Genomic DNA, 26,902 nt, shown 5'->3' with positions numbered 1-26,902 from the left:
GCTGGAGAGTTCCCTGAAAAGTCTTCTCACCTGATCCCTAGTCCACCTTTCTCTTTGAAAATGAGTGGTACCCTGAGAGCCTCCCTCTGCACATATTCATAAGAGAAATCTGCAAGACAGAGTGTGAAATACACAACAGCATTGATTTATTGTAGGAAAAGGCATGCTTTTTTTCTTACTAAACACAAATCAAATACTTCAAATCATGACACATATTTGCTTTTGTTGGGGAAATATGATGTGTTTTGTGACGCTTTACCTTTGCCCTCCATGGAGTGCACAAATTTCGCGCTGTAGCTGTCACTGACCAGCTTTTCCTCCACGCTGAAACCTCGGATGTTTGCAATTTCTTCCACATCAGACAGATCCTCGTTCTCGTCGTACATCCTCCGGCAGATGGAGCGCTGCCATTGAAAACGACATTATTTACATTCCCCAAACTGCAACACGCGTGGAAAGCTACCACTGTCTCTCATAAACAACCAGTTTGGACGGGTGATAGAAACTCCACTGAACGTGCATTTAATCCTAACTTTTCATCTGGAGTAGGGGCTCGTATTACAGCACTGACACACTTTTGTCCTAAATGTGACGTCAATTAGGATAAACATTAAACTGCAATTATCCTTTGCAAAGATGGCTGTTTGTTACTCCATAACAATAAATGAAAGTGTTGCAAGATTTCACTGATAGAGGTGTTCAATCTTGATTTAACTACAGCACGCTCGTTTTTCCTTTAAGAATTATACTAAGGTGTATACAATCTAAAATGCTGTATTTTTTTCCCGTGTAGCCTCAAACTTGTGCAGCTCAAGTGACTTGATAAATACCAATACAGTTGCAAACGTTAGCTTAGCTAACTAATTAGCTTGCTGCCAATCTCGCTTCATAAGCTAACATGTAACACGGCAGATGGTACACACCAGCCTGCGTCCCGAATCAGCACACGTTTCCACGGCCTGAGCCATCGTCTCTTATGAATGTTTTCCGCTCATTCAGGTTCGGATAAGCATCCTCATGCGTAGTGAACTTAGAGATACACTTAGCACGCGTTTCAGGTTCAAAACAAGGGAACCATGTTTTTGTGTGTTACGTCATCGTCAGGAACCAAAACATTGTTGGACGACGTCACGGCGTGTTAGTGCACACAGCGTTTCACTGCTACTACAAAGAGGAGGCATCATTCACATACAGCTGCATGCTTTTTGTTGTGGACAAAAGCTTAAAAATGACGCATTATCCATTAATGCTTACAGTATTTCTCAATTGCTAAAACACATTTCTTGACATCCACCACGCTTTTCTCAACACTATAAGAACAAAATCCAATTTTCAAACTACATTCACAAAAACATCTGACTCTTCCTGCAAAACCAAACCATGTTGTCAGATCATACCCCAAGTCAATCAAAATGAAAAACAACACTGAGCAGTCACACTACATCAAATGATTGAAAGCACAATGCTCAGGACATGAAGCTGTAGAAATAATGTTTATTGTTCACAGGAGGCTACATGAATTTTGCAAAACAAAACAAAAATCATCTTTGAATGTAGCACCTGTATACAGTAAAAAATAAAGTAAAAACAAATATAAATGAGAAGAAGATGGTTGATTTCATCAGAAGTTACTGTTCTTTGTCTTTATCAATTTCGCTCCCCTCCTCGACCACCTCTTACATGCACTCTTTCTCTGCCTCTCAGATTATTTCTTTCCATTGTACAACCTTCAATAACCAGTGCTCTCTGAACTGGTTTATATTGGTTTCCTCACATCATTAGCCACAAGTGTGTCTAACAGGTGAAAATATGGTTTTGCCAAAAGAGTGACTGATTCAACACATGGGTTCAGGCCGCTAAGAATTTGGTTCAAACTTGGGCGGATGGATTATGTGGTATTGATATATCGATTCTCACACACTACTCATTTGAGTATCGATTACTCTAATAAAATATTGATACTAATTAATAAATGCAAAATAAAAGCGCATGTGTCACTTCTGATTCTTTTAGGGTAACTTACTCTAAAGTTTTGTAAAGAAGAGGCTGTTTTAAGCTTTCCACTCAAGAGAATTTGAATAAAAGATATTAATTATGTATGTGTTTTTCTAAATGTATTTCATTGTTTAAAAAAAGGCCACCAAAAGGATTTGCATATTCAAGTTGTTAGATGAACAGTATTTGTCATGGGAGTTGTCTTTCAAGCATTGCATTTTATTATTTTTTTAAATCACTGAAAGTATCGGCATGGGCATCGGGTATCGAATAAATTGCCAAAAAAGTATTGGGTATCGTATCGAATCCTAAAAGTGTGGTATTGCCCAGCACTAGTTCAGACAATCGGGTTTAGTGTTTTAGCAATTGAGACATACTGTAAAAGGTATGACATATGTTAATGACAACACTCGATACAATTGCTCATACTTAAATATAGCTCTCTATCGACTTTCATTCATTTTAATATGAATAACTTCATCTTTTTGAAGGTTACGTGTGTCACGTGGATCTGTGCATGATTTCGTTTAACCTTTAAAAGAGACCAAAACATTGGTTTATAAATGTCTCCGTCTCAAGTCGAGGTCGTTATCACGTTATTATCTCGGAGCTGGTGTCTAATCTAATCTCTTCACTGAGCAGTGAGCACAAGCTGCCCACAGTTAGCGGATGTTGCTGTCGGAGCGCGCAGGCTTATGGGTAATGTAAGGTGCAGGCAGAAGGCAGCAGGCAGCACAACACGCCGGAGACTGGTGGGGAAAAATAGCTTCCGCAGTTCCGTCAGCAGGCGAGGTTAAATGTTGATTACACTGTTAGCATGCTGAACGTGTGTTTGTGTCGTGTTCTTCTCAAGTAACAAGGTAACTACGTCAGCGCTGCTCGTGTAGTCCTTTGGTGAGACAAGCAACATGAGTCTGAACGAGCATTCACTGCAGGCTCTCTCCTGGAGAAAGCTCTACCTCAGCCGAGCTAAACTGAAGGCTTCAAGCCGGACATCAGCTTTGCTTTCTGGATTTGCTATGGTAACATTGTCTTCAAATCATTGTCTTTCTCCTCTGTAGTTCTGTTTGTCTAACGACGCAGTTTTGACATGTGCATAAAGTTCTTTCCTGGTTTTTTCTCTCCAGGTGGCCATGGTGGAAGTGCAGCTGGACAACAGCTATCCATACCCACCTGCCCTTCTCATTGCCTTCAGTGCCTGCACCACTGTGCTTGTTGCCGTTCACCTGTTCGCTCTCATGGTCAGCACCTGCATTTTGCCCAACATAGAGGCGGTCAGCAATGTCCACAACCTTAACTCTGTGAAGGAGTCCCCACATGAGCGAATGCACCGACACATTGAACTGGCGTGGGCTTTTTCCACTGTTATTGGCACTTTGCTCTTCTTAGCGGAGGTTGTTCTGCTCTGCTGGGTGAAATTTTTGCCTGTGAAGCCTAACAAGTCCAGCAACAGCACAGTTTCATCTGGTGTAGCTGCTGCTATCACATCCACCTCCATCATGGTCCCCTTTGGTTTGGTCTTCATAGTATTTGCTGTGCATTTCTACCGCTCTCTGGTCAGCCATAAGACTGATCGACAGTTTCAGGAGCTGGAGGAGCTGTCTAATCTCACCAGGCTACAGAACGAGCTGGATAACAGAGGGGATTCTTCCATCCTGCAGTCTCCAAGCTCACATTTCCCTTAGGCAACACATATGATGGACTATTGGTAGAACTATGTGTCCTTGAGATTTCGCCAAACTAGAAGCACATTTTGGCTTCTATTTTTTACAGGTGTGAAGATGCCTCACCTCTTTGTTGTGAATTTTTTGTGTAAAGAGTTGTATTTTTAGAATACATTTGATAAACTGTGAGCTCACAAATCTGCCAGTTAGCATGTAACTTGAAATTTGAAAGTCTTAACTGTGATAGCTGCTTGATTTGTCGCTGAAATTATGGCACACAAAAAAAAATCAGAACAATAACTTGAATCCTGTCTGTTGCCTGCTGTGTTTATTTACCTGTTTGTCAGTGAGAAATTGTTAATATATATTACCTGGTTGTGTTAACCACAAGTATTTAACCCCTTCTCATTCACTGTGTACCTGATTTGTTGTAAAGTTCACAATTTTCATGAATGTAATGCGTGCTGTTTCCATAGACATACTGCTGAAACTACAGTATTATTAAAGACTACACGCTGACATCAGTAGCACAGGCTTTGTTGCAAGAATAAACACTTTTTTTTTTACCATCCCCTGTTTTAGAGTTTAACCTTATTGTGCAATATGAGAATGTGGTATCTATGTTGGTGCTGATTTTTTAACAATAACAGGTTACTCAAGCCACACCTAGAATATCCAACAAGTTGAAAAACTTCCAAGTTCATTAGTTTACTTAATACAAATCTATTCACATTGAGCATCACCTTAATCCTGTGTGACATATGCCAGATTCCTTACACACTCTATTATCACATTATGACCTCTTTGCGATGTTCCTTAATAATAGAAACTACTGTTCCCATGTGTGTTATTTTATAAAGCCGGAGCACTTTACTTTGGTCAGATATCCTGAATCAGCATGTTACTTAATCAGTCAAATGTATGCATGAAGTGCACTTCAACCAGACTGATATTTAATCAACCAGATTGATATATAATCAATCAAATTGACGTTTATTCAAACATACAATAATGTCACAAGGTATCCTCAACAATTCAGAACAGATCAATCTGAGGTAGCAGTCTATACTGGAGTTGCCAAAGACCAGGTGTGGATAGAGAGGTCCAGGTGCGGTTTCTAAGTAAAAGTAATGGGATATAGTAGAGAAAATATATGACATCACAACCTTTATATCTCAGGATTAGAGCTCTTGAATTGAATAATGGCAACAAGAAGAATAAAGAATTAATGGTGTGGTTAATATTAAACTGTCATTGGTTCACACAGATTTCCAACAGTGTGTGACTTTGTTTATACTGCAGGAAATAGTAAATACATTCAAGGCTTATGCTTAAAGCTCTAGTAAGGGATTTTCTGTTTGTGTTTATTTTGGTGCCCGCATTTGGACAAACTGGTACCCCTTATCTTTTCGCTAATCTTGTATCCTGCATATTTGTAAGTTGTATTTTACAACAAAAAATCTCATCTTGCTTTCTCAATCAGTCAAACATATCTCTCTCTGAGAAAGTAGATAAAGTTTAAAAAGGAGTTTTCTTCACAATGCTGTTCATGTCCAACAAGTTCCCACTCGCAGCAGTTACAGCCATTAAAATTAATGTACAGAAATGGTCCATCCTTTTGCTAGTTGCTATATTTGCTTTAGTTGCTCATAAAGAGGCATCACCGTTAATTTCAGTGTGTTTAAAAAAAACACTTGAAGTTCCTCACAGGAGCTTTAATCAGTTATGCATCTATTTAAATATTCCATTCATACTAGTATTTATCATGAGCTTTTGTAATCTGATGCTGTTTTTGAATAGAATAAAAAAGGTTAAAAACAGTGTTGTTTCATTCATTATTTTTTTCTTCATACATGTAATCTGTTGATAAACATAGAGCTGTGGCATAGTTTTCAAGGGTAATGAAACAGGTACTGTTTGATTACCTGTGTGGGCAGTAAACTGGATCCATATGTTATTTTATAAAACCTATATTTACCATAATTTAAAGTATGTCCAAATGATTTTGGTTTGAGTCACAGTCAAAATCAAATTATTTAGTTGTGAATACACAAACAAATCTGATCATGCTGAATAACAGTGCCATTTTTTTATTTTCTGTCAGTGAGTGTGTGGAGGAGTGGAAACTTGCTGTTGGTCTTCCTCTTCTTATCCTTCAACACTGGTAGGTTGACTGGGCTTCCCTTATAACTAACTGCATGTCCGCCAGTTGAACCTTGAAAAATAAAGAACATTTTCATATTATGCATTATTTTTTCACAACATGCATTGAGAAGATGCTTTACTATCCATGGTTATTTGGTATGTCACATGAGGCTGCTTGTTTTACCTGTGGAATTGGATATTTTGTTGGTGTTGGTGCTTCATTCCTTCCAAAATCAGACAGAGTCCCACATTTAGCTACTCCATCCACCCAAAAGCCGTCATAAAGCTGGCCTCTGTCACAGTAGTATAATTTTCCAGTCCCATTCTTCTTGCCATCCTTCCAGGTGCCTTCATGCCAGTTTCCATTCACTCGGAAAAGATAAAAAGTCAAAATTTACATCTCCAGACCTTGCGCCACTCAATTACCATTGATTTAAAATTCATAATGTACGAGAGCAAAGTTCCCCTACCAAATTGAATGATGCCGTGTCCATGATTCTTATCCTTCATCCACTCTCCCTCATAGATTTCTCCATTCTCATAGTACATGCTTCCCCAGCCACTCCGTTGGTCCTCACTCCACTCCCCCACATAAACTGCTGAGTTGTTGTAGACATATGTGCCATATCCCTATAGAGAACAGGAATGATTCAAGATATACAACACAGACAATGTGAACACAGACAATAGGCAATACATGTGTTACAGTGTGCATGTATAACAGAATATTAGGACATACTAGTGGTCAACCCATATTGTTTTTTTCAACAGCTGATGTTGTTAATTAGAGAGCAGGTCAGCCCATGGATAATGTATCCTGTTGTAGTTGTTTTTCTGTATTTGATTTAAACAACAATTTAATAATGCCATTTGAGAAACAACTTCATCCATCCATCCATCCATCTATTATCTTGACCGTTTATCACGGGGGGCTGGAGCCTATCCCAGCTGACTTTGGGCAGAAGGCAGGGACCAAGACAGACAAGACAGAAGACAGACAACCATTCACGCACACACTCACGACTACGGGCAATTTAGAGTGATCAATTAACTTGGTGAGACCCAGACCGGGGACTCGAACCCAGAACCTTCTTGCTGTGAGGCAACAGCGCTAGAAACAACTTCATGTTTAATTATATTATTCCATCCAAATTATGATCTAATACACATGGTTATTTTAGCCAGTAACATGTTTTAGATGTTTCATTAATTTGTGATATCTAAAAAATACATGCTGTAGATTTCAGAGCACTTTATTTATGTTAGAAACAATACCAAACCACATTATTCTATACGTCATAACAGAATTTATATCAAAAACTAGCGATAACTTTGATATGCTGTCATTTAGGATGTGAAAACCAAGTTATCATTTAGTAGAGAGGATGGTGACTGAGGAAATTTAGGCAAACATTTGTAGCAGGGTGCATGAGAGGGCATCTTTATCCCTACCTTCTCAAAACTGTCCCAAGCATATTTTTCTGTTTGTTTATATTTGTTGACAGACTCAGTTAAACATTATTTAGTCATCTCTAATACATACATGCTTCTTTCCATTCTTCCATTCCCCAAAGTACTTCCTCAAATACTCCTTCCTTTCTGGGAGAAGCACGCTGAAGGTACCATATCCATCACGTTTTCCAAATTTCCAATCTCCATCATAAATGGCCCCCGACTGTTTCCAAATCTGAGCTCCTTCTCCTGAAAGAAACATTTTTTGGGCTTACATTTAAGCTGTAGCATAGCCTATCTACATTACAATATGATACCAGGTGTTCAAATATTTTTTTGTAGAAGAAGGATACTTAAGTATCATACCATGCTTCTTGTTGTCTTTCCATTCTCCAGTATACTCATTCCCATTGGCTGAGAACACAGTGTGCCGGAGTCCACATTTCTGTGACTTAATATCCAACAATGATGAAGGTGGTGCCTGATTTCTTACTGTTTTAAAATATGGCATGGTGGAGGAGAGCTTGATGAAAAACCCTGGAACATAAATATCATGTTATAGTCATTAAGCTGCACAGTTCAACCATTTTTTTTCTCCTGAAATATCAATGGGAAGAGAAACATTGTAATCCTCTGTATTCAAATACGTGAGAAAACGTTTATAATGCAGATATTTATCTAATAGGTCACACAGAATGGGAGCAAATATTGAAAGTTGTACAAAATACCTTCGTAAAAACCTTAAGAAACATTTTTGTTATCCAATAATTATTTATAACCAGTGGTGGACAAAGTACACAGCTTCATTACTTAAGTCAAAGTATAGATACTCCAGGTCAAATATGACTCCAATACAAGTGAAAGTTGCTCTGTCGGATTATCACTTGAGTTAAAGTACTGAAGTATTTGCTTTTAAAAATACTTAAGTATTCAAAGTACTTCTTAAAAATTCTTAAAACATTGTATTTTCAAAATACATAAATGCAGTCAAGACTACATAGGAATACATTCTGTTACATTATATTTATCTAGAAAACATTACTTGAAATCTTTTAAAACTATACCATTGAATAAAAACAGAAACTAAGTTACTCCAAGCAAAGACACCTTAGTTTGAAATGTTCATCTGGAATGAAACAAATGTTACATAGCTCAACCATAGACTGTAAATAAAGAGCTCAACACGCTTTCTCAGGTTGGACTGTGAATGTTTGTATGTTTGGGCAGAGTGGGAAACAGGGAGAACATTTCAGACAATACGTATCATTCTTCATTTCAAAACCTCTAACACAGGCTGAAGATATGGCCATGGGTGCTCAGGTGGAGAATTATAGCCATCATTACCACCTCTAAATGAACTGCCTGATCTGAGTTAAATCTGCTGTGTTTGCTCCACGTTCAACTGTGGAGACACACGATATACAGGTATGATTACACCACTGAGACAAAGAGAACTACACAAACACATTTTACTGTCTTAGGGATCAGATTTCAGAAAAGAGGAGGAAATTCATGAGCTGACTTCAAAGCTAAAGTAGTGAGTAACTAGAGCATTGATAGAAATGTAGTGGAGTAAAAAGAACAATAATTGTCTTCTGAATGTAGTGGAGTAAAAGTCATAAGTCCCCCAAAAATTATACTCAAGTAAAGTACATATACTCAAAAAATGTACTTAAGTACAGTGCTCAACTAAATTGATTTTGTTACTGACCACCACTGTTTATAACTGTTAAATAAATACACTAAAAATAAAAAATAAACTAAACAAAAAAATAGGGTGCAAATGCAGTGAACATTTAGGGTATACTTAGCCAAGTTTAGATGATCAAGTTAGCTTCGACACCATTGTCTGCTATCTACTGAGCTAGTCATTTAGTTAGGCCAATATCCTGTAACTCAAAATAAGGCCAAATAGTACGTCAAAGACGCATTCAAAGCAAAGTAAATGTACCTCAGCGAAGTGTCCACTTACTTTAACTCAATCCGCCATGAAGCAAAGTAAGAAACTAGGAGAACGTTGAACACAGCTAACAGGATAAACTTTACTAGCAACGAGGGAGCCGAGTATTTGTTGTCTCCTAGCAACAGAGCTCTGTAGTTTTGTGGGTGTAGCGCAGATTCAAGTAAAACCCCGAATTTAAGAAGTTAAATATGTCTGAAGGGTAAAGTTAACAAACAAGTCTTTGTTGTTTTTAAAAATTATTATTATTATTATTATTATTATTATTATTATTATTATTATTATTATTATTATTATTATTATTATTATTATTATTATAATTATTAAACAGGGCCCATTTTGTCAAAACCAAAACACTACACACAATTCACACAACCATACACACAAGTGGCAGAACACCTCCGATCCTTCGAAAAATTAAACACTCATGTATAAACTATACTCTGAATTCTGTTTGAACCAGTTACACACTGCTGCTGCTAACCTAAAACACTTTTAGCGACTCTACTTCTCAGTGATAAGAGTACTGTAAGTGAAGTATACAGAGAAAGTGCAAATATACAACAAATTCACCAAACGCTACACAAGACCAATGCTGCAGACTGATGAACATATCATTTATTTCTCTCTAAATACCCAAATCAGTCAACATGTTTACATCGAGAATCACAACAAAACAGGTCCCAGTTTTCATGCTGCTACAGTAGTGTGCATAACACTGTATATCAGAAAAACATAAAATACTGTGTCCAGTTGCAAGTGAACTCACATGCTACATTTTTATAATGCTTAACCCTGATAGGTGTGTCTACAATAAAGCAATCATGTGTTTGCACACCTAATGGCTGTGTTTAACCAAGTGTTACCTTGTGTTAACAAGTTGTGTCTAACAGGTGAAAAGTGCTTAGAGTTTTGCCAAAAGAGTGACTGATTCAATACATGGGCTCAGGCCCCTAAGGAATTAGGTTCAGACAATAGGGTTTAGTGTTTTTTTGTTTGTTTTTTTGTAATTCTCTTTTATTGAGATATCTATTCATTATAACACTTTACAATACATCTTAAAGTCATGAATATTTTTTTCTTTTTTAGTAAAACAAAATACGTATAAGGTAAATAAAAATAAAATAAAATAAATAAATAAAAACACACACAAAAAAATGATAATAGGATGTCGTTAACACATCTAGTGAGAATTTACCTTTATGAAAATATATATCCAAATGTGTCAATTCTAAAGTCACTTTTCTTTTTTCAGTCATATAAATCAACTGGCCCTTCTTTAGAATTGTACTTTAAGGAACAGATACATAAGCCAAGAGACAGAACTAGAAGACAAGTAAATAAAAATAAATAATGTAAGTAAAGTAAATAAAATGAATAAAGTCAAATAAAATACAACAATAATGATATAATATAATAAAATAAGAATTGTGATAATAATGACAGTGATAATGACATTCACAATACTGACGATATAACATACATTAACAATATGAATACCAATAACACTTAGAAATGTGTAGCAGTGAGGGTTTCGTGTTTTAGCAATTGAGAAATACTGTATTATTTTAATATTCTATTGTAACCTCTGTCCAGACAGCAGAATACAATGTGCGCATGCTCCGTGCACCCCGGTTAAAGCGGCGTCTGAGTGGACAGTCAGTGTGAGGAGAGAGACTCGGGGTGGATCCGCATGAAGCCGTCCTCCTTGCTACATCAGCGACTGTACCATAATGTCCAAACCGAAGTTTCAGACAGAATGGGAGGAAATCGACGAGGAATACCAACAACTACAGGTGACAGAGCACACTGACACGAGCACATCATCCATAGATTGTTGCCTTTAACACGCTTAGAATGACACTGACAGCAGATACTCGATCACTGTGGATGGCTCTTTCTTATTCGTCATTCATTCTCAGCCCAGCCGTAAAGGCAGCATTGGGCCAATAACTGCTCAGTTGGTAGCAGTATCCAAGGGATGGAATATATCTCTCTGAAATGTTATCATCCTGAACTTTTAACTTGGAACATCTGTGTTACAGGAGCTAACGCTAGCAGCAGGTTGCTTCTCTTTGCTGCTGGAGCTGCAGCTAATGAGCAGCTACACTAACTTAGCTAACCATTGTGTGATTCTTATTGTCAATAAATGCTATTGAAGTTGCCTTGAGGCTTTTAAGGAAACTTCAGATGTTTTTTGCTACTACGGAATTGCCCTTTTAGACACTTTCCTGGCCAGTGAACGCATCACTCCAAAGCTAGCAGACGTTTGCTAACTGGCTAACTTGAAACAGCACTGTTAGAAGAAGTGGATAACTTTAAAGAATACCCCTCACTTTGTGGTTCAGCGTGTCAGGACGTGGTCTGTGTGTATTTGTGGCCTAACCATTCCTCTCCTCATGCAACTGAGACGTGGAGCTATGATGCAATCAAAATACACAATCTGGAGCTGCTCCGTAGGGAAAGCTGTTGAAGGTGACAGTCATCTTTTTTGAAATGTAGCCTAACATGTCACCTGCAAATAAACATGCACTCAAAGTGAATTACTTCCCTCCAGATCAGCCACATCTTCAATCAGAGGGTTTGAAGAGATGCTGTGGTTTAACCTGAAGTAACCCATCTTTTTGATTGGTTATGTGCATGTTTTCATATGAGGACACTGTCATTAGGGTTGCAAAGGGGTGAAAAGTTTCAGGTAAATGTCCATGGGAAATTAAGCCGGGTGATTTTGGGAATATTCTAAATTAGAAACTTTCCATGGGAGTTATGGGAATTTATGGGAATTAACTGGGAATGGAGGGTAATTTAATGGAAAGATTTATTTGTAAGTAGAACTTTATCAAACAAAAACATGAATGTTGAGTAAAATATTACAGATCCCCCCCGACCCAACCCATTCAGAAATTAACAAAAATGCAATCCCAACAAAGTCCCATTCAACATTTTAAATGAAAAAGCATCTTCCCTCAGGTTTCTCAAGCCTAGCCTATGCAATTTTGCTAAACCCTTTCAGGCAATGGGCTCTTCCTGGGTCTCATCAACATCCTCCACGTCCACTTCCTCAACATCCAACTCCAACTCTTCCTCTTCAGTGTCACTGTCCAGCCTTGTTGAGGATGGCTCTGTGTCAGGCTCAAAGAGCCTCAGGTTAGCCCGAATACCAGCCCATTTTTCCACTCTCACATTTGTGAGCCTGTTGCGCACCTTTGTGTGCGTGTTACCAAACAAGGACCAGTTGCGCTCTGAGGCGGCTGATGATGGTGTCATGCAAATAGAGGAAAACACAGTGCAGTTAGTTGCACATGTCATTGTCCTCCCTGGTTGTCTGGATCTTTGCTTGGTTTTTAAGATGCTGCTGATACTAAGGCACGTTTTGCAGAGAAGACAAATTAGCATCAGATCACAGAGCCATAGACTTCAAACATGTCTCAGGATCCAGTTTTGGAGAAGGCAGTGTTTTCTCATCTTTACTTGTCAGATTTGAACATAAAGTTCACTTTGGACTATCAAAGATAATAATAATTGTTGGATTTGTATAGCGCTTTTCTGGGTACTCAAAGTCGCTTTACAGAAAGTGCAAATAAATAAAACAGAACAAAGACAGAGGCAGGGCAGGAGTAGAGGTTATGTGTTGTATGCTTTTTTGAAAAGGAAGGTCTTGAGGTGGTTTTAAAATGATTGAAGTGAGTCAGAGTTGCAGATGTTTGGAGGGAGAGAGTTCCAAAAAGTTGGGGGGCAGTGATGGCAAATGCTCTGTCTCCCAAGGTGCGGTGCTTGGTCTTAGAGATAGGTGACAGGAGATTGGCATCTGGTGATTTGAGGGGGCAAGACGGGGAGTGGCGTTTGAGGAGGTTGGTCAGGTATGATGGGGCAAGGTTTTGATGGCTTTGTAGGTAATGAGCAGGATCTTGAAGTTGATACGGAGCCAGTTGAGGTGCTGAAGGATGGGTGTGATGTGAGCTCTGGAGCGGGAGTGGGTGAGTAAGCGGGCAGCTGAGTTCTGGACATATTGGATGATGATTTAGACTAATACAGGATTTTTGACATGGATACCAGCACCATTATAAGATGAAAGAAATGAACTGATCGCTGGCAGTGAACTTAAATAGACCTTTCCGAAGTAGACGGTGATGAGATTCAGGCATAATATTAATAGTCAAAGCCTTTAAGGAGGTCGAATACTTAGTTTTAGATCGCCCCAAACATTATTTGCCATATACCAGAAAAATCCAGACCTTCATCTCAGATGGGCCCTTATCAGTCGGATGTTATCATCCTATAGATAAATCAGTCAGACATTCTCCTGTAGAGTCTTCATTCGTGAATACTGAATAACTTAAGGTTTGTTCTGGTTGTTGGAATCATACGGAGTGAGTCTCGGATCTTTAGTCCAGAGCACTCACAAACACAGTCCAAGCTTTGGTCCGGTGTACCTGTATAGATGGATAAACACTGGAATGTTTTGCCACATAATTCAGTTTCATGGGCTGTTCATGCTCCGACTGCTGGGTCAAACGGGATTTCACAGGTTGAGGCATTTCCATCTCAGCTGAGTAGAGACGCTGTTTGCCTCCTCCTTGCTCCCAATTGAGATTTAATCAAGCTTGGCCAAGATTAGGACACATTTTCCATCTTTCTAAGATGTGTTTTCTTTGGAATATGACAACATTTTCGTTTGCTTCCATGTAAATTGTAATCACCAATCAGCAATGCTTTTTTAACCACTCTGAAGTATTTCTCACTGCATTTCTCTTCATTTGTAAAAAGACACACTTCCCCAATCTTTGAAAAACTCATACTTATGTTCGTGTGTTTTTGTTTTGGTCACTAGGAAACCCACAAAATATACAGACAAAAACTGGAGGAGCTCACTAATCTTCAGGGGACGTGCAGCAGCTCGATCAGTAAACAGAGAAAATGCCTCAAGGATCTACGGTTCAGCTTGACCAAGTAAGTGTTCTCTGGTTGAGACTGCCTGTTTCTCTTACAAATTGTTTGTTTTGGGGAAGTTGCAGCATCATTAGTAAGGAGAGAAGTTCATGGAAGTTGATATTATGTCACTAAGAGGCTGTACAGGATTACTAATGGAGATTATTTCTGGATATAACAATGAGTTGAGGACGACTTCAAGGATTTTTGCAATTTTTTTTTCTTATGCAAGTTACTAAGCAGTTTTTATTTGTTACTTGAGTTCGTGGAAGTCCCATAATACCTTTACACCAAACGGCAACGGCAGCTTGAGGCTGGTTCTGGAAGTACCAGAAACCACATACACATCCATTCAGAAAAGCCGATCTTTACAGCAGAAATAAACACGTTTACAGCCTGGTACAAAAAAACAAGTGTAGTCTGGATAGATCATTTCTCTATCGGCACGCACTGTACAGAATACAGATGGTGATTTTTTTCATAACGCGTCAATTTCGAAGATATTAAGATTACAAGTTTTCCATTATCAGAGGCACAGGTGACTTGATTGACAGGCGGGAACACTGTAGCTAGGCAGGAGGCTCAAAGCCCGCCTCTTTACCTCACACTACCTTGACAGCAGTTAGGTTGCGTTCAGCGTTTCCAATATGTCTCCCGCTAACGATTGGCTTCAAAATAGCGCTTCAGAAACAGATGGGTGATGTCACGGATACGACGTCCATTGTTTATACAGTCTATGCTTTGTCTTCACAGGTGTGCACAAGCATGTGACGAGAAAGACTTGGAACTTATAACGGACATCAAGAGTCAAATCAAAGAAAAGGAAAATGTGTTCTTTGATATGGAAGCGTATTTACCAAAGAAAAACGGGTCTGTACTTCATCACTTTGTAATAACCTGTCCATTCCAGATATTCAGTGTTTGTTAGTTTTTCTCAAATGTTGTTTTTTATCTGTGTGTGTTCCAAGGCTCTACCTGAATTTGGTCCTGGGTAATGTGAACGTTACTCTTCTCAGCAACCAGGCAAAGTAAGTAAAGTACTCAGGCTTAATAACAGCTTTAAAAGACGCGTAGACTCTTATTAATCCTCATATTGTCTTTCTTTATTTCACTCAGATTTGCCTACAAAGACGAGTATGAGAAATTTAAGCTTTATATGACAATAATCCTCATGTTCGGAGCAATAACCTGCCTCTTCTTTCTCAACTGTCGGTGAGATAACTGATTATTTCCTGATCAATCTTTTATTTCTGATTGAAACAGCTGGCTTCATATTTTACTGTTTCTCTTTTTTTTAGAGTCACTGATGAAATCTTCAACTTTTTGCTGGTGTGGTACTACTGCACACTGACTATAAGGGAGAGCATCCTCATGAGTAACGGCTCCAGGTGTGTTTGGTTGTGAAATAAGATTTCCTGATTGACAAACATTGTGTTTTTGAGTTTTACAGTTACAACATTTGTCATGCTTCACAGGATCAAAGGTTGGTGGGTGTCTCACCATTACGTATCAACCTTTCTGTCAGGTGTGATGCTCACCTGGTGAGTTCTGTCTTTGATTTAGTCTCATGTTATTATTTGAGTACAAACACATTCAGCTGAGAAATGACTAAGGCTGTTAAACTACTAAAAACTGCATTTTCTTTGCTACGTTTTGAAGTTTCTATGTCTTCTCACAGGCCAGAAGGGCCCATGTATCAGATGTTCAGAAGCCAGTTCCTCGCTTTCTCCATATATCAAAGTAAGAAATAAACCTGCTTTCTACGTTTGGGGATAAGTGTGCATTTGTTTGTTGTGTATGTAGTTGTTAAGTGTAAAATGTCAGAGGGTAACATTTTCTCTTAATCTGGTCAGAGTGAACTTTGGTTTGATGTCATTTTATTGAACTTGAACCTGTTTTAATCTCCTCTTTTTGAGGGGAATGTAAAACATGTTACTTTAACCCTGACTCCAACAAGTGAGCATCATCATTAAATAGCAGGAGGGACTTTTTCTTTGCAGTGATGTTACATGGAACATACTAAATCACTGTATTGGTATAGGAATGTTCTTAACAAAGTTGCTTCAAAACAAAAAAATACAGAAAGCTGAAAAAGGCAGAGAAAAATACACATAAAAAAAACATGAGATAATAAGAAACATACAAGAAGCAGATCATTTAAGGACTCTGAAAAGCTTTTATAAAAGAATGTGCCCCGTCTTATTGTGGCTCTAACTGTAAAATCCCAATCACCTTTGGTTACAAGCTGGGATCATCATCTGATCTGAGACGGTCGTCGTGTGAAATTGCATTTCACAGGTTTTTATTGACTTTGTACAAGTTTGAATCTAGTATGAAACATTTTAGACGTTCTGTGGCGTGTAGCATTCCTTTAAAAAAATTGCCTACAAACACTTAAATAACATTATCCGATTACTAAGGGTGATAATTGTAGATTTACATTATTATCTTTCATGTGTTTGTACAAGCTAACAGGAAATCCCCTTACTTTGATGTTCTGCCACACTGCAGAAACTCCACTGCGAGTCTGCTCATACTATCTGCATTCAAAATGAAACTGTTCTCCTGTTAGTGTTGTTCTCAGTGGAAAAAAGAAATGGAGTTATTTCACACACTTTTGGTTGAAGTCATAAACTAGTACATCACATGATGCCTTGTGGTGTGACAGCTGACGTGATGAGGTTTTCAGTGATAGGTCAAACTAACAAACTGACGGTCACTTGGTTTAAAAACCTCACAAGTTCAACATAGTAAAGTAATCAGTGTTCTTTATGATCCCTTTGTCTCTCAGGCTTTGTTCAGTTCCTGCAGTATTACTACCAGAGCGGCTGCTTGTACAGGCTGCGAGCTTTAGGAGAGAGAAATCAGCTGGACCTCACAGTGGGTGAGTAGTAAGCTATTTTTGGTCCAAGTCATTTCGATCGTTTGAACTCTTGAGCCATCTGCAGAGCCATGTCTGGGGAGAAATAGGGTAAAGGTTGCCAACATCAGCGTGCTGCTGCACAGATGTTTGGACTAATTTGAGTATTGCTTCAGTGAATTTGCCTTTCACACAGCTTTAATGCCAGACTGTTGTGCAGAGATGTTTGTGAAGCATTCTGTGTCAAGTTATCCCAAAGGTCACCGTGACAGTTTTGTGTTTCTGCAGAGGGATTTCAGTCCTGGATGTGGAGAGGCCTCACGTTTCTTTTGCCATTTCTCTTTTTTGGCCATGTAAGTCAAAGTTTTCTCCTTCCTTTAACATCAAGCTAAAGCTTCATTTATTTATTCCAAATATTTGACAATCAGAGAGGATAATGCATAAATCCTCCAAGCTCCTGGTGCAGTTTCACATGCATCATTTCATCATTGTTTAATCTCTTTTAAGTGCATATAAATGCACATGATTACCCAGATGTTTGCATCTGGGACAGACTGTATCAGCTGAGGAGGAAGATGGGGTTCAAAGTTAATTTTGTGTTTGATAATGTGCCCTTCCTCCACAGTTTTGGCAGCTTTACAACTCAGTGACCCTGTTTCGCTTGGCAGGACATGAGGACTGTAAGGAGTGGCAGGTAGGTGTAACATAACCCCCCCCCCCCCCCAGATGACTGTTCATTAATGATTCTGGTTCTGCTCAAGGTTTCTTCCTGTTACAAGGAAATTTTTCCTTGTGGCTGTTTGCAAAGTGTATGCACCCTGATGGATCAATGTTGGAACTCTTTAAATAATAGAACACAGAGAAAAGTCTCGACCGACCATACGTAAAATATCATAACATAGCTTTTTGTTTAAATGGCCAAAAGGTGGAAAAGTTCCTTGCTACCCCAAAATTTGGGTGGAAATATGGGGTATGAAATTTGAAAGAGCGAAACTCCAATATTTGAGTGTTCGTGAATGCAGCACCGCTAGAGTCCTGGCTTTACCCCTTTCAAAACAGAGTCAGTGGCTGCTCCTGACTTGCAGCTCCGAATGCAAAAAATGTAAACCTACTGGCAGATTGTCAGCCCCTGCTCCATTCCATTCAGCAGCACTTCCCCCCCCCTCTCCCTCACTCAACCACTCGCTCTATACTTCCCTCGTGACACAAGTTACAGCAGGGGGAGAGGAGGGATGTTACAATCTGTTTCTTCTGATTGTTCCAAAACCCTGAGGATAAGAAGTGAGACCCTGAAGTAACTTCTCCACATTGTTGATGGAGGAGAATGTGTATGTTTGTCGTCATCACGGTTGTGGGTGCTACTGTTCAATTAACACGCCATTATTTAGGGATCACACAGTAAAATTTTATGCTGTCAATTCAAACAGAAATACAGGAGAGTGCAGATACTAATCAAGCCTCATGGCTTCATTAGGGCCTGTGTCCATAACAGTTAAGGGTTTATTTTGCACTAGCAGCACCTAAGTTTTATACAAAACCAACGCAGTTCAGCATTTTCAGTACCCAGCATTTTGGGGGCAAAAACTCTCAAAATCAGCTGTTTTTTGTTGTTGCACTCTCAACACTTTAAGTCAAATATATTTAAATTTACTTCCCCCTAAGTAACCAATCAAAATCAAACAGAGGAGGGGCTCTGGATATCAACTTTGTCAGCAACAATGGCAAAAGAGAAACTAACGAGACTGTTTTTTATCAAGGTACAATTTACAGGTCTACAGCTGCTGTTAATTCTAAGACACAATTTCCATCCATTGCTTTTAATCAAGGACATTTTACAAAGAAAACATCACAACAAATATTGCAATTGGAAAAAAAAGATGTAATGATCACTACTAAGGAGAGAAGAAGTGATGTGAGACAACTTCTGTTACCTAGCATCAGTAAGCTCCAGTGAGATTCACTCTGAAATTGAGGTTGTGGCACTGACAGAGCCAAAAAAAGCTGTTAGTGGATACAGGCCCTTATATTTTGGTTTCAATTTGAATGTGTAGTTTACAGGTAAAATCAGTTACTTTTACTGTCCAAGCAGCATTGCTGGTAATGAGTGTGTCTACATCTAGAAATACAATTGTACAGATATAGATTGTTGTGACTTTCTTAGAATAAACCACTTTTTTTTTCTTTTTCTTTAGGTATTTATGTTGGCGCTGACGTTTCTTGTTCTATTCCTGGGAAATTTTCTCACCACATTGAAAGTTGTCCGACAAAAAGTTCAGAAAAACCAGGACAAAGTACAAAAAAAGGACTGAGAACAAAGCTCAGCGACACACCTCAGATTCTGCGACCGGCCAGTATTTTTCAAGCAACACGCACAATCGCTTCACAGACTGACCACGGTACGATCAGGCGGGGAGAAGACGAAACCGCTCTTCCTCTCAGGCTTTGACGACAGCAGCAGCGTCCAGCCAAAGTATCCTGCCAGCAGGCTTTTTTGCTTCCAATGACCTGTCGTCGATGTTGCCGAACAGTCTGTCACAACACAAAGTTGTGTTCACGTGCAAATGAACAGTTTGTTGCTTTCTCCTGTACTTAGTGGGAAGGATGTGTTTTATTTTGGGTGTTTGTGTCAGTGCATGAGTCCATCAGAGAGCGTTTATTCAAATCATGTGCAACTAAAAGAGGGAGAGAGGGAACAGACCAGGACTTAGTTTGCCTTTGAAGACCTAAAGTCTGTCGTGTTCATACTTCATACTTTTTTGAAGTAGTGATGGTCAAACTGTCTTTGGCTTGAACAAAGCTGGTCAACTTGGCACTGCACTTACACAGCTTTTTATTGGTCCTCATTTTCCTCTTGTGCCATTTCACTGCTAAACAGTATTTTTAAAGACGTACAGAAAATGTCCCAAACTTTAGTAATCATAAATCTGCCCAAAAAAACGAAAAAAAATCAGGAAAAAAAAAACACTTGATGTAGATGTTGTTTGTCTGGAGCTCTATTTTATTGTTTACTAGTTCTGTGAAAGAGTGAGGACTACAAGGGAATGCAACACAGATGATCCATTCAGGCAGCGGTTATTAAAGCCATAACTCTTTTTTAGTAAGATCTCAACTGTTTTACAAAACTAGCTGTCTCCAGTGAGGATTATCTGAGCGGTTACACTCGTCTGCTCTCACATACAAAAATAATGCTAACTAGTTAAAAGGACTCAAAGGTTTATGAAGTTTCACGGTTAAGACTTGGTATGAGCGGGTCAAACATTTTATTACAAAGCTAAGATATGAGGTGTTCAAAGTCCAGTCATGGAAGTAGGATTCTTCTGGTGGTAGTTTCCCACTCATTACATGATGTTGCAGAAATGATTAAAGGCTGCTATTGCTTCTGGTACTGTGAGAAGAGGAGACAAGATCATGGGAACAACATGCTGGATTGTTTTTTTCTAATTCAAATCAACCCAGTAAAAGATATCACTATGAATAAACTCACGGTCAAATCTTAAACTGAAGCTCTCGTTCACTGTAGGGTTGTCCGGTTTGTGTTTCAGTTTACAAAAGGGTTTTGTTTTTTGTGTGTCTGTTTGTTTGTTTTGTGTTTGTTTGTTTTGATAAGATTCAGATCAGTAAAACAAAACTTCTATATTTTTGTGAGGTCTCTAATGCCTTATTGTTCCTTCAGCCCATCGGGGGGGAAAATGTCCTTTTGAAGCTCCTGTTGGGAACCTTTGGTGTGTGTCAACAAAGATGTACATCTGATCTCTCTTCCGATTCTGTCCTGTACATGCCAAGGCAGCATTTTTGACTAAAAACCCCATCCTGCTTTCTTTAAACACTGAAATGTATCACTCACTGTGAATATTTGCTTTTGACACCTGACTCACCCCTCACAGCTGTTACAGGCATTAAAAAAAACCTCCTAACTAAAAACTGCCATATGCTTTTGTTGGTCATGAAGGAGCATCACTCTGTTTCACAACCACTTAAAAACTCCTCACAATGGCTTTAAAGGGCATAAGACAGTGGCATTACATTCATTTCTGTCATATCCCACGAAGCAATCGTGCTGCGGCGAATCAGTTTTCATTTTTATTGAGAGGGAAATGAAGCATGTGGAGTTAAAAATGAACCAAAATGTTACATTCAGTACCAGAGCTGCCAGAGTGCTCAAAAGCAATGTTCTTTTTTCTAGTTTTTAACAATGTAGCTGATGCTAAAACAAAAAATGGATCAATTCAACTCTGTAACTGGTGCCTGAGTTTGATCAGTAACCGAGACATTTGGTAATTTGTGTACATTGTTGTAAAAAAAAAAAATCATTGGTGATAATTAAACACTAAATTAAAAAACCCTTCTTCACTTTGTTGACTGTGCACTCAAGCAAAATTGTAAAAATCATTCGTACCTTTTATTTCTTTGAGAGAATGTCACCGTGTACCTGGTGTTTGCAGCAGTTGCTCATTCATGTTTTTCAACACTAGTGGGCGCTGCTGGTAAAGAAAAGAATTTACAGCTCTCACTGAGCACCTGTTCAGTCTTTACTGGGATTTACCATTCACTATTCATCAAGATTGTTAAAGCTACAGTACTAAAAAAACGACTTAATCGTACTTGACCGTTAAAAATGTGCAGTTTAAATGGAAATATACAAAATAAGTAACCGTAAAATACTTGTAGAAAATATTGTTATACAAATATATAACAGAGGGCTTTTCAAGTTGCATGACGTAACTCTTTCTCCAAACAGTTGCAGCTTTTCGAGAATCACCATCAGCCATGTTTTGTAACAGTTGATTCAGCAGGACCCAAATGGACCAGGGCTTAAAATTGCTCTCTGAACACAGCTGTTTCTCCACCTGTCCAAGACACCCAGGCTTTCTATGTCTCAGAATGCCTAACCTGGTCCTTGGGCCTTTGTCCTCTTTCACTTCACAGAATGGCACATTTCTTTTTCTTTTTGTGGTTTCTCTGTTTTCGATTGAAGGCCAGAGTTCTCTTTGTGGCCTCTCGGAAAATATCGTGGACGTTCTCTTGATATTTTGCTGAACACTCAAGGTAGAGCTCTGCATTCATCTGCTGTCTTGTCTCCTCACCCTAAAAAAAAACACATATCAGCATTAACACCATGAATTAATCTCTGAGAGTGTAAAGAAATCAACAGGAACGAGTACACTTGTAAGGGATCTGTTGATGCATTCAAACTGTAACTGTAGCACAGTTCATGTGGTTTATGGTTCTGGTTGGGCTGCTTCCTCCTGCAAGTTGCAGTCTTAAAAGCTCCTATCTTTATTACATCTGTGCACACTTGTTGTTTTACCTGCATGTAAGTTACAGGGACCAGATCCATGGCCTTGAGCTTCCTTGAACACTCTTTGTCCTTCCTGAGGTCGGTCTTGCAACCAATCAGAATGACTGGCGTGTCCCTGCAGAAGTGCTTCACCTCGGGGTACCACTACATAAACACAGGAGAAAGAAAAAGGAAGCATTGCACTTCTGTCTGTTTTTTGTTTATCATCAGACTGTTTTGCACCAGCATTCTTAGACTGTTTTACCCACATGCACGAGAAGGGTCAATGTCCACATGCAGGCTAAGATGCATGAGTTAATCATAGCTTAAAAGAATGCTGCCAACACCAACTTACCAGCCTCTAACAATCATTGACAAACTGTGTGTGTGTGTGAGAGCAGCAAACCAGAGCTCGGGTTAAGAGCTGACATTCCTGTCTCATTAGATCTGTTTAACTTGGCATACAGACAGATTACCTTTATCATGACATTCTCAAAGCTGGTGGGGTTGGTCACATCAAAGCAGACTAACACCAGATTAGCTTCTTGGTATGACAAGGGCCGCAGTCTGTCGTAGTCTTCCTGTCCTGAAATATGAAGGCACAAAATATGTGATAGCTGATACATATTTTTTAGTGAGACTATCAGTAATTATTGTGTTTAACTGGACAGTAGAATTGTAGAAAAAGTGCTCTGTTTTGGGAGGGAAACTGTGAACATAAAGATAAGACGTATGTCTCAGAGTTGGTGTAGATGTTTAAAAACCACATCCTGGCTTCAGCTTCCTTTTCCTCTGATGTAATTCACAATTCTGCAAGTACACTCAAGATAAGCTGCCAACTCAGTCTGTCATGGGTTTTCCTGAAAATGATCTTTTGTGGGTTTTCCAGGCCTGCTATTTCTCAATCAATTCCTCAGTACTTGTACCATTTTTTTTCTATATGTCTCATTCTTCATAGCCTTGTGTGCCTTCAAAATAATTGCATTTTTAAGCACATTAACTTTTCCACCATCTCTGATAATGTACAAAAATAACTAAAAGTGCACCTGTGATAGCAGAAATACTACTTTTATCAGCATTTCCTTTGCATTATTTTAAAATACTGTCAGTATAATGTCAACTCTTAATGATGACAACTGAAGAGTCTAATTCTACTATCAATCTATATCTTAAGCACACTAAGTAGTCATAGTGAATTGCTGAAGTATGAACAAATTAGGAGGAACTTGAGATTTTACTTTGACTCAGCAGTTAAAAAAGAATTCTCTCTGCACTGAATTTGCCTGTGAATGCATCACAGGATTGTTAGAGGTTACTCACATGCAAATGGTCAGTTCCTGAAAACATGATGATTGTGACCTATGGCACTTCCTCTGTCCGTGTCAGAGTGAGATAAACATACTGGGCAGACGTCTGAACTCAAACAGGTTTAAAAAAAGAACAACCAATAAAGTTGTCCACCCTTGGCTGTCACACCTGCACGACCTATGTGTCAGTGTATGTGCTGTTTAAGTGGTCAGTGCTGCTGTATTCTATCCAGTAGATAGGGTGTGTCTCATTTTGCAAACCCTGAATTTTTTCTAATGAGCCTGTGATCTCAACAACAATGGAAATGAAGGAAACCTCAATGTCTTTTTGAGAATAAATGAAGGTTTGAAATCAATTGAAATATAAAAATAGGCTGAATCAAAGATATTCAACATGGAGGTGATTGTTGATAGTCTTACCAGCTGTGTCGTACAGGTTGAGCTTGATCTCTTTCCCTCCGAGAGAGATAGTGGTGTTATACTTTTCAAACACTGATGGCGCATATTTCTGTTTTTAACACACAAGGGGAAGATATCTGTTTTATGAAAAAACTGTGTTATTTGTATGAATATGTTGATATACTCCTGCTCTTTTATGACAGGGTTGTTAGTGAACCCTGCTTTGGATTTCATTATATTTGGAACACATTTACTGAACGTCTTCCACAGTTATTGTCAGGATATCTTTACAAATAAAGTACTGCAATTTAAAGTGATGAGGCTAATTCAATAACAAGAGGGCTCTGCTTACCTCTGGAAAATCACCTTTGGCATAAACCATCAGCAGCGATGTTTTCCCACAGCCTCCATCTCCCACTATCACAATTTTAAGTTCTTCTCCTTTTTTTGTGCCAGGACCGTTTTGTGTCATTTTTCTCTCGCCTTCACACCATCAAGCAGGTGCCCGGCTAATAGAGGCTGAAAATACTCCTTTCAGATTTAACTTAAATACATAATGAAACCTGGTTGATCTAATTATGGAACAGCTGAGACGATTTACAGGCAGAGTGAAGAGAGAGGAACAGACCAGCCTCATGTTTTACCAGGTAGCTCGCTCTGTTCACCGCTTCCTGTTCCTGTCACATTGATGCTGTTTCCAATTAACCCCGCCGCACTATACTCCTCTTCTGTCCTATCAGCATGCTGCCCACTGAAAGAACCTCTGGGTAAGAATAAAGCCACAGATATGGAGCCCTTGAGTCTGCCGTCTGTTATACTTCCTGTATTGCATGTGCATGTCTATTTCATATTCAGGGTTGGTGCACATTCTGAGGCTCTGCCTCCACTGTATGAGAGATAAAACTAAAAAATGCTCATCCAGTTTTTGTCAACATGCACAGTAAGATTTTTATCTTTGAAGTTATGCATGTGTGTGTGCTGGAGATGTTCTGATGACAGTGAATGGGGCAGATGCTTGCCAACATATGCATCTAACCTTTTACCTCCATAACAACACTTCACTTTAAGGAACTAGCTTTCTCAGAAACCTTTTTTCATTTTAAAACAGCATCATAAAACAAGAATAGACCAGTATGTATGCGGCTTCTTTTGACATCTTTCACTCTTTATTGTTAGCCATGAGTGTCAGAATCAACATGGAGGATTCTTTCAATATATATTTTTTTTATAATTTAATATACAAAAATAAGTCTAACATGTAAATGATCCCATCTTCCTGGTGTTTTACAAAAAAACTCACTTAACTGATTGCAAAAAAATTTATTTAAAATGTTGTATATTTTTGTGAATTTTGTCTTTAGTAAACCTTGTGACCATTATCAACGATTAAAATGCAAAATATATGATTCAAAATTGAACTCTCAAAATAGAAATAAAGCTCTCGTCTATGCAGATGTTTATGGGCATGATCTCCCTCCAAACCCAGAGAGGATTGTTCTAGACTGGTCTCAACAGCTAAAACTCTAAGACACCGGAAGTCCTTTTCAATCCAGTATAGGATGGGAATTTCAAAGACAATCATACTAACGTCTGAAGTACAGAGAACATCCCCATGCTATCAAGACTGGCTTATGGAGTTCATATATGAAATAAAAATCAATGGGAGATGTCACAACTCAGAGGGGACCCACACGACAACTCAATGCCTTTACATTTCTGCTGTTTTTTTCCCCCATATATTCTAAAAAAAAAAAGAAATAGAATTCTATAAACAGATGACTAATAATGACTATTTTCTTTCGTCCTTTTTTGTACTGTGCATATTGCATTTTTCTAAATCTTCTCAGTTGTTGTTGCTGTTCGTGTTTTTCACCGTTTGAATGTTTTGTCTTAGAAATGCTTCAAATAATTTATCAAAAATAAATGGTGCTTTTGTTACTTTACCTTTAATGTTATCATTTTCTATCCCCAGGGTTATTCACAAGCAGGATGTCAGTCATACCTCTGTTCAGTCTGTTTGGCTGAATACATCAGTGACATCACACACTGGGCGTTCAGAACAAACTATTCTCTCTCATATCCCCAGGTTATGTTATGAAGGAACAAATTCATTAGGCTTGCAATATAAATAAATAAATGTGTGTGTGTGTGTGTGTGTGTGTGTGTGTGTGTGTGTGTGTGTGTGTGTAATATAGGAGGGTATGTCATATTAGCTGTGATGAGGTAAAAACATGTACGTGCAGTCTTTAAATGGAAGCTAGTGTGTCTTCGGGTGAGGCAGACAAATTGCACACAGCCATAGTTTGTCAGTGTTTCAAGCAGGGATAGGCACTTTGAATAACAAAAGACAGCTTGACATGCAGTTTGAAGTCTTTCCATTTACCTTTGGATTTATCTGGACTTTGCTGATTCTGAATTTTCATGTATGTATGTATATATGCAATAAAGGGCTATTTTAGAATTGCTAACATGTCTCATGTCGATGATAGAGACAGGAATCTGATGAAGGTGGGTTGCCTGGTTGTCAAGAGAGGACACATAACACAGAATAACCCACACATAATAAACAAGGATATTGTATGTCAAGATTTTACTGATGCTCTGGGACATTTTCACATTTCCAGACAGTCAAACTAAGACCATTGTAGCTTTATAGTTGTATGTTCATTTTAAGTCACTTGTGGTGAACATGCAATAGGAGTGCTGAAAATGTGAACAAGCTGTCGCTTTAAGAGGAAAAACTGACTCTGCCCTTCGCCTATTTTAAGAAAATACATGTATTCTGTGAATTTTGCCTGAAACGCACATTTTCTGGGATAGCCAAAGGGTTTTTTTTTTCACCTGAAGGAATTTACTCAAACCACCAAGCACCATACTTTACACTTTTGTTTATTTAAAGTGTTGTGAAGGCTA

General features: G+C 38.6%; 5 protein-coding genes across 8 annotated transcripts in view; 2 read left to right on the top strand and 3 right to left on the bottom strand.

The window, feature by feature from the left end:
- The window catches only part of LOC117830876 (lysine-specific demethylase 2B), a 29,913-nt gene extending 28,741 nt beyond the window's left edge, over window positions 1-1,172 (bottom strand). For both annotated transcript variants that reach the window (XM_034709196.1, XM_034709198.1), the window contains exons 1-3: window positions 924-1,172; window positions 260-404; window positions 31-109 (exon numbers count right to left, since the gene is read on the bottom strand). In XM_034709196.1, the coding sequence (XP_034565087.1) occupies window positions 31-109; window positions 260-404; window positions 924-968 (269 nt within the window). In that variant the 5' untranslated portion in view covers window positions 969-1,172. The remainder of the gene's footprint in view (window positions 1-30; window positions 110-259; window positions 405-923) is intronic.
- A 1,442-nt stretch (window positions 1,173-2,614) lies between these two features.
- orai1b (ORAI calcium release-activated calcium modulator 1b) lies at window positions 2,615-4,230 on the top strand. 2 transcript variants are annotated; one of them, XM_034710318.1, is made up of 3 exons: window positions 2,634-2,747; window positions 2,849-3,017; window positions 3,123-4,230. In XM_034710318.1, the coding sequence occupies exons 2-3, from the start codon at window positions 2,904-2,906 to the stop codon at window positions 3,678-3,680; spliced, it is 672 nt and encodes a 223-aa protein (XP_034566209.1). In that variant the 5' UTR covers window positions 2,634-2,747; window positions 2,849-2,903; the 3' UTR covers window positions 3,681-4,230. The 2 variants fall into 2 exon arrangements, with proteins under 2 accessions (XP_034566208.1, XP_034566209.1); XM_034710317.1 differs by having other exon boundaries at window positions 2,615-3,017.
- A 1,503-nt stretch (window positions 4,231-5,733) lies between these two features.
- Window positions 5,734-9,360, bottom strand: morn3 (MORN repeat containing 3). Of its 2 annotated transcripts, none has more exons than XM_034710315.1 (6): window positions 9,229-9,360; window positions 7,623-7,793; window positions 7,348-7,505; window positions 6,275-6,434; window positions 5,989-6,173; window positions 5,734-5,874 (listed from the first exon to the last, which is right to left on the bottom strand). In XM_034710315.1, the coding sequence occupies exons 2-6, from the start codon at window positions 7,765-7,767 to the stop codon at window positions 5,815-5,817; spliced, it is 708 nt and encodes a 235-aa protein (XP_034566206.1). In that variant the 5' UTR covers window positions 7,768-7,793; window positions 9,229-9,360; the 3' UTR covers window positions 5,734-5,814. The 2 variants fall into 2 exon arrangements, with proteins under 2 accessions (XP_034566206.1, XP_034566207.1); XM_034710316.1 differs by having other exon boundaries at window positions 9,208-9,340.
- Window positions 9,361-10,858: 1,498 nt separating this feature from the next.
- On the top strand, window positions 10,859-21,347 carry tmem120b (transmembrane protein 120B). Its single transcript, XM_034710314.1, has 12 exons — window positions 10,859-11,012; window positions 14,048-14,166; window positions 14,899-15,015; window positions 15,114-15,173; window positions 15,262-15,357; window positions 15,444-15,533; window positions 15,621-15,686; window positions 15,824-15,885; window positions 16,937-17,029; window positions 17,294-17,358; window positions 17,631-17,699; window positions 19,198-21,347. Exons 1-12 carry the CDS (start codon window positions 10,950-10,952, stop codon window positions 19,312-19,314), a joined length of 1,017 nt encoding a protein of 338 aa, XP_034566205.1. The 5' UTR covers window positions 10,859-10,949; the 3' UTR covers window positions 19,315-21,347.
- On the bottom strand, window positions 21,073-24,795 carry rhof (ras homolog family member F). Its single transcript, XM_034710319.1, has 5 exons — window positions 24,342-24,795; window positions 24,011-24,098; window positions 22,760-22,869; window positions 22,314-22,448; window positions 21,073-22,090 (listed from the first exon to the last, which is right to left on the bottom strand). The coding sequence occupies exons 1-5, from the start codon at window positions 24,459-24,461 to the stop codon at window positions 21,926-21,928; spliced, it is 618 nt and encodes a 205-aa protein (XP_034566210.1). The 5' UTR covers window positions 24,462-24,795; the 3' UTR covers window positions 21,073-21,925.
- Between the last annotated feature and the right edge of the window lie 2,107 nt (window positions 24,796-26,902).

The sequence above is a fragment of the Notolabrus celidotus genome, chromosome 19 (assembly GCF_009762535.1).
Source record: "Notolabrus celidotus isolate fNotCel1 chromosome 19, fNotCel1.pri, whole genome shotgun sequence".
Taxonomy (NCBI): domain Eukaryota; kingdom Metazoa; phylum Chordata; class Actinopteri; order Labriformes; family Labridae; genus Notolabrus; species Notolabrus celidotus.
Note: the sequence above shows the minus strand (reverse complement) of the source record. Positions and strands in the feature narration are given on the sequence as shown.

What these genes read in the sequence shown, in the direction of transcription:
- orai1b (XM_034710317.1), top strand. Translation starts at nt 2,904, where the DNA reads ATGAGTCTGAACGAGCATTCACTGCAGGCTCTCTCCTGGAGAAAGCTC. An exon ending in TGCTTTCTGGATTTGCTATG is followed by an intron (nt 3,018 to 3,122) that starts GTAACATTGTCT and finishes TTTTCTCTCCAG; the next exon opens with GTGGCCATGGTGGAAGTGCA.
- morn3 (XM_034710315.1), bottom strand. Translation starts at nt 7,767, where the DNA reads ATGCCATATTTTAAAACAGTAAGAAATCAGGCACCACCTTCATCATTG. An exon ending in GAAAGACAACAAGAAGCATG is followed by an intron (nt 7,506 to 7,622) that starts GTATGATACTTA and finishes TGTTTCTTTCAG; the next exon opens with GAGAAGGAGCTCAGATTTGG. An exon ending in GGAAGAATGGAAAGAAGCAT is followed by an intron (nt 6,435 to 7,347) that starts GTATGTATTAGA and finishes TGTTCTCTATAG; the next exon opens with GGATATGGCACATATGTCTA.
- tmem120b (XM_034710314.1), top strand. Translation starts at nt 10,950, where the DNA reads ATGTCCAAACCGAAGTTTCAGACAGAATGGGAGGAAATCGACGAGGAA. An exon ending in TATTTACCAAAGAAAAACGG is followed by an intron (nt 15,016 to 15,113) that starts GTCTGTACTTCA and finishes GTGTGTTCCAAG; the next exon opens with GCTCTACCTGAATTTGGTCC. An exon ending in CTCATGAGTAACGGCTCCAG is followed by an intron (nt 15,534 to 15,620) that starts GTGTGTTTGGTT and finishes CATGCTTCACAG; the next exon opens with GATCAAAGGTTGGTGGGTGT.
- rhof (XM_034710319.1), bottom strand. Translation starts at nt 24,461, where the DNA reads ATGACACAAAACGGTCCTGGCACAAAAAAAGGAGAAGAACTTAAAATT. An exon ending in CAACCTGTACGACACAGCTG is followed by an intron (nt 22,870 to 24,010) that starts GTAAGACTATCA and finishes TTCATATTTCAG; the next exon opens with GACAGGAAGACTACGACAGA. An exon ending in TTGAGAATGTCATGATAAAG is followed by an intron (nt 22,449 to 22,759) that starts GTAATCTGTCTG and finishes GTGTTTATGTAG; the next exon opens with TGGTACCCCGAGGTGAAGCA.